The sequence below is a fragment of the Rana temporaria genome, chromosome 6, assembly GCF_905171775.1.
Source record: "Rana temporaria chromosome 6, aRanTem1.1, whole genome shotgun sequence".
In the NCBI taxonomy this organism is placed as follows: Eukaryota; Metazoa; Chordata; class Amphibia; order Anura; family Ranidae; genus Rana; species Rana temporaria.
Genome location: NC_053494.1, coordinates 11,279,052 through 11,285,051, shown reverse-complemented (window position 1 = coordinate 11,285,051; position 6,000 = coordinate 11,279,052). Strand labels below are relative to the sequence as shown.

At 44.3% G+C, this 6,000-nt stretch overlaps 1 protein-coding gene across 1 annotated transcript; it reads right to left on the bottom strand.

The window, feature by feature from the left end:
- Window positions 1–2,905: 2,905 nt before the first annotated feature.
- On the bottom strand, window positions 2,906–4,321 carry LOC120944340 (tripartite motif-containing protein 14-like). Its single transcript, XM_040358391.1, has one exon. The coding sequence runs from the start codon at window positions 4,319–4,321 to the stop codon at window positions 2,906–2,908; it is 1,416 nt and encodes a 471-aa protein (XP_040214325.1).
- Window positions 4,322–6,000: the final 1,679 nt, after the last annotated feature.

Here is a 6,000-nt window from a genome sequence, read left to right as displayed (position 1 = left end):
TGGCTGTGTCAGTTCCATTCCGGGACTCTGTATTGTCCTGGAATAAAGGTTTCCGGGACAGACCTGCAAAATGCCCCGGGGCAATCCGGGACATGAGGTCACCCTGGGGTAGATTCAGGTACAGCTGCGCGCTCCTTACGGAGGCGCAGTGAACCCTTTTTACCCTGCGCCTACGCAAATTATTTGCGCTACGCTTCATTCATGAAGCAGTAGCCACGTAATTTGCGTGGGCGCTCCTCAAAAATGCCCCGCGTAAGGGCGCCTAATGTAAATGATCCCGTAGGGGGCGGGAATCATTTAAATTAGGCGCGTTCCCGCGCCGAGCGTAGAGCGCATGCTCCGTCGGGAAACTTTCCCGACGTGCATTGCGGTAAATGACGTCGCAAGGACGTCATTTGCTTCAAAGTGAACGTGAATGGCGTCCAGCGCCATTCACGATTCACTTACGCAAACGACGTAAAATTTAAACCTCGCGACGCGGGAACGACGGGTATCCTTAGCATTGGCTGCCCCTGCTTTTAGCATGTGCGGACTTACGCGAAACCCGACGTACGCAAACGACGTAAACTGCGTACGCAGGGCTCGCGTAACGTTGTGAATCGGCGTTAGTATGCAATTTGCATACTATACGCTGACCACAACGGGAACGCCCCCTAGCGGCCTGCGTAAGAATGCAGTCTAAGATATGAGGGCATAAGAGCCTTATGCCACGCATATCTTAGGCTGCAGTCGGCGCAACGAGCTCTCCGGCGCAAGTAAGCAATTGCGCTGCGTAACTATGGTTACGCAGACGCAATTGCTTCTTGAGTCTGGGCCCCTATGTATGGCCATTTACACATCTTCATTCAATCCAAAATGTAAACTATTTCATGTTCCCGGTAGAAACCAGTAAAGAACTCGGGAAACACAGAGATTATTTATAATTCAGAAAGAACACAAGACATCCAACTCCATGTGATTGCCACGTCTTTTATTAATTCCTCAGTTTTGTGAATAATATATAAATATACAATTATGATGCACGCAGCTCTATTATATACTTCTATAGGCTTTCATGCATCTACATTTTAAATAAAATCTATTACATCGGCTTTCCATGATTTCTGTACATTAAATAACACATCAGGTATTACAAGAGAAAATATACATTCATAGAGTTTTCATACTGTAACAAGAATACGAGACACGCCGAGGATCTCTAAGTAAAGGAACAAGTCTTTCCAGTTTGCTGCTGACTTTCCACAGCTGTTTGTCTAGCAATGGCAGCATGAAAATGAAAAATAAAAATAAAAGCTACTTCCGTGTGGGTTATTTTTTTCTTAAGTCACATATGACAGGTTAGCTTTAAACTCAATAATAATAAATAGCTGGTATTACAACTGACTACAATAAAAAGTGCTTTCTTCAATAACTATTAACATACAAATATCCCTTATTAAATATTAACCACCCCCCCAAAAAAAACCTACAGTGCAAAAAATAGCAATTTAACGTATTACCATTGCTTAATATTTTCTATCACATAACTAATTAGGGAGACTAACAAGTTTGAAGGACAGATCTAGCATTTGTTCCAGTAAATGTATATCACAAAGGGATAAGGGACATTCTTCCCACTGATCACCAATGTAAGGGACATTCTTCCCACTGATCACCAATGTAAGGGACATTCTTCTCACTGATCACCAATGTAAGGAACATTCTTCCCACTGATCACCAATGTAAGGGACATTCTTCTCACTGATCACCAATGTAAGGGACATTCTTCCCACTGATCACCAATGTAAGGGACATTCTTCCCACTGATCACCAATGTAAGGGACATTCTTCCCACTGATCACCAATGTAAGGGACATTCTTCCCACTGATCACCAATGTAAGGGACATTCTTCCCACTGATCACCAATGTAAGGGACATTCTTCTCACTGATCACCAATGTAAGGGACATTCTTCCCACTGATCACCAATGTAAGGGACATTCTTCTCACTGATCACCAATGTAAGGGACATTCTTCTCACTGATCACCAATGTAAGGAACATTCTTCCCACTGATCACCAATGTAAGGGACATTCTTCCCACTGATCACCAATGTAAGGGACATTCTTCTCACTGATCACCAATGTAAGGGACATTCTTCTCACTGATCACCAATGTAAGGGACATTCTTCTCACTGATCACCAATGTAAGGAACATTCTTCTCACTGATCACCAATGTAAGGAACATTCTTCTCACTGATCACCAATGTAAGGAACATTCTTCCCACTGATCACCAATGTAAGGAACATTCTTCTCACTGATCACCAATGTAAGGAACATTCTTCCCACTGATCACCAATGTAAGGAACATTCTTCCCACTGATCACCAATGTAAGGGACATTCTTCTCACTGATCACCAATGTAAGGGGCATTCTTCCCACTGATCACCAATGTAAGGAACATTCTTCCCACTGATCACCAATGTAAGAATCATTCTTCCCACTGACAACCAATGTAAGGGACATTCTTCCCACTGACAACCAATGTAAGGGACATTCTTCTCACTGATCACCAATGTAAGGAACATTCTTCCCACTGATCACCAATGTAAGGGACATTCTTCCCACTGATCACCAATGTAAGGAACATTCTTCCCACTGATCACCAATGTAAGTAACATTCTTACAACTGACCACCAATGTAAGGAGCATTCTTCCCACTGACCATCATGCTAATGTACCGAAAGTTGTAGACAAAGTCAATATTAGCATGGGTTTATTGAGTCCAGGAAGTTATTTCAAGGGTCCCTCTGTGTTAAAATGGTTGAGAAAGTCTAAATGACATTAATCGATGGGACAAATCAGTCTTTTATGTCCCAACATTTAGTCTGAGGGACCAGCAGGTTCATCACTGGTTATCTTCTCTAGCTCCGGATTCTCACCCAGGCATCATCTTCTACAGTGAAGGCGGCATGGAGGGGCTCCGTGAAAATTGCTGTAAAGGTGTGCAAATGATTGATGGGATTGCTAAGCTGATAGAAGGACAACTGCCCGGCATCGTAGTCCAGATATATAACAAATCTGTCACAGGTCGGTTCAGCATCTACAAGTGTTTCTCCGACATTATGCTTGACGGAATATTTATTGTTCCATTTTCCTAAGCACCAGGATTTGTTATTGATCCCGAGGTAGGAGAGGTGTCCTTTCCTTTCTATGCTGGGATAGGCCACCCCTACCATCCAGTCCCCGCTGCCGCCAGCCTCGACCTCCCAGGCGTGTTGGCCGGCAGAAAACCTCTGGCTACTGAGTGCCTGAGGGCAGTAAAACTTTTCTGGGATCTCGGGACGAAGCTGGTTCAGCTTTGACTTGCAGGCAGTTTTCCCGTCTCCCAAAATGTAGACGAAATCCCCAGCCGTGTCCGCGTTGAGCACCATATTAGAGGCCTCCGGGATGCGAAACTTTTGCCTTGCTTTATTTAGAATTTTAATCAGATTATTGTGCAGAGTCATGGAGATGAACACATCGTCCAGTTCTTTGGTACTTGGTTGATCACTCATTCTTCTTAGGGCCTCCTCAACCAGGGACGTGTTAGAGGTCCCAAACTTCTGCTGTTGCATGACTGCCAATGGATCGGTCATTTGGCACAGCTCCTCCGTGTACAATATCTGTTCGGAAAGGTCCTTCGATTTTTTTTCCAGGTTTTGGATCTGCTCGTGAATGGAGTCTATAACCATCTGCCGCTGACTTAAGACCTCCTGGACCATCTGTCTCTCCTGAGCTTCGAGTTGTCCCCTGAGGTCGGTAAAAAAGGACGATATGCGACTGGTTATAGTGTATCCTTTTTTGTTGGTGTCGATAATCTTCTCCTGCAAACTTTTAATTCTGTTTTGAGTTCTCTCTTTCCTCAAACGACGTTTATGCAGAGCATTTCCCAGTTTTTCCTTCTTTTTCTCAGAAGCTTCCTGGAGAGACTCCACCTCGTGCCCCCTGTGTTCTCCGACCACCAAGCAGCTATGGCAGAGAATGGTGGAGTCCTTGGAGCAGTAGTGGGTCAGAGGCCTCATGTGTATGGAGCATTTTCTGGTGTCTAGGGAAGCCGTGGGTTCGAATAAGTCATGGGTGTGGGATCCGCTGTGTCTCGCTAGGTGCTGCTGGCAAAGCGAAGCCTCGCACGTCCCGCAGGTCTTCGCGGCAGGTACCTTAGAGTTGATACAGTAGGTGCAGAAGACTGGACTTTCTTTGGTCCATTCCACAGGACTCTGAGGTGTATCTGCGCTGCCTCTCACAGAGACGGTATTGAAGCCGCACCTCGGCCGGCCTTGAAGATCAGCACATGCCATCGTGGAAGAGAGCTACGAGCAACTGAACTGAGAGGCTCCTCTGCTGCTAGAAATACCCCAAGCCTTGTTGTTCCGCATTCTGCAGAGAGTTCGCGGAATTTCCCACGAGTCTTTGGTTTTTTTCTACTAGAATAGCAAACACATTAAAGGCATGATCTTACCTTTTACAAGAATGTACGTTGTAAAAAAGTGCATTTAATACATTTTTGCATTGAATTTTGTAAAGCATTGCGACGGTGATTGACATTGGATATTTTTTTTTTTTTGCCTTCCTCTGGATCAACTGTGGGTAAAGGGTTGTGTATATGGAATTGGGTGATTCACAGGGCCACACATGTAAATTGTCACCATCCCTTGACAATATATGGAATAAGCCTCAAAAATATGGGATTTTGTAGGCGATTAAAAAAGAATTAACTCCTGTGACAGGAGTCACTTTGGGTGGGGGGTTTGTGCAACTCAGCTTACCTTGGAGAGCTCTGGAAACTCTGGGCTTGATTCACAAAGAGTTACGCCGGCGTATCAGTAGATACGCCGACGTAACTCGGAATCTAAGCCCGTCGTAAGTTTAAGTGTACGCTCAAACTGAGATACACTTAAACCTAGCTAAGATACGATGGCCTGCGCCGTCGTATCTTAGGGTGCTTTTTTTCCGCCGGCCGCTAGGTGGCGTTTCCATTGATTTTGGCGTAGAATATGTAAATGACTAGATACGCCGATTCACGAACGTACGCTTGCCCGTCGCAGTAAAGATACGCCGTTTCCGTAAGAGGTACGCCGCGTAAAGATAAAGCTGCCCCCTAGGTGGCGTAGCCAATGTTAAGTATGGCCGTTGCTCCCGCGTCGAAATTTGAAAATTTTACGTAGTTTCCGTAAGTCGTCCGTGAATGGGGCTGGACGTAATTTACGTTCACGTCGAAACCAATACGTCCTTGCGGCGTACTTTGGAGCAATGCACACTGGGATATGTACATGGACGGCGCATGCGCCGTTCGTAAAAAACGTCAATCACGTCGGGTCACCAATCATTTACATAAAACACGCCCCCCTCATCCTCATTTGAATTACGCGCGCTTACGCCGGCCCCATTTACGCTACGCCGCCGTAAGTTAGGAGGCAAGTGCTTTGTGAATACAGCACCTGCCTCTCTGACTTAAGGCGGCGTAGCGTAAATACGATACGCTACGCCGCCGTAAAAAATGTGCGGATCTACGTGAATCCAGCCCTCTGTGTCCAACTTCCCCGACCCCTCTCATGTGTAAATCACCCTGTGTCTCTAATAGGGGCACAGGGTGAATGAGAACCTCACTATGATCTGTGCTAGTCAGACTCAATGTTCTATATATGTATATATATATATATATATATATATATATATATATATATATATATATATATATATATATAACTTTGCAGCAATCCCATTGAATTTTCTCTATATCGAAGCCGATGGGAAGGTGTGACTGACGTGCACCTCACCCTTTGGACTTTCTCTCTCTCTATTTATATATATATATATATATATATATATATATATATATATATATATATATATATATATATATTGTATATTGTCTCATTTTGTTGTGTACTATTTGCTGTGATTGTTTGGGGTGTGACTGTATTCTATTGTTCTATTGTGGCTGTCTGCCTCAAATATTATGGGATGTGTAAGTGTG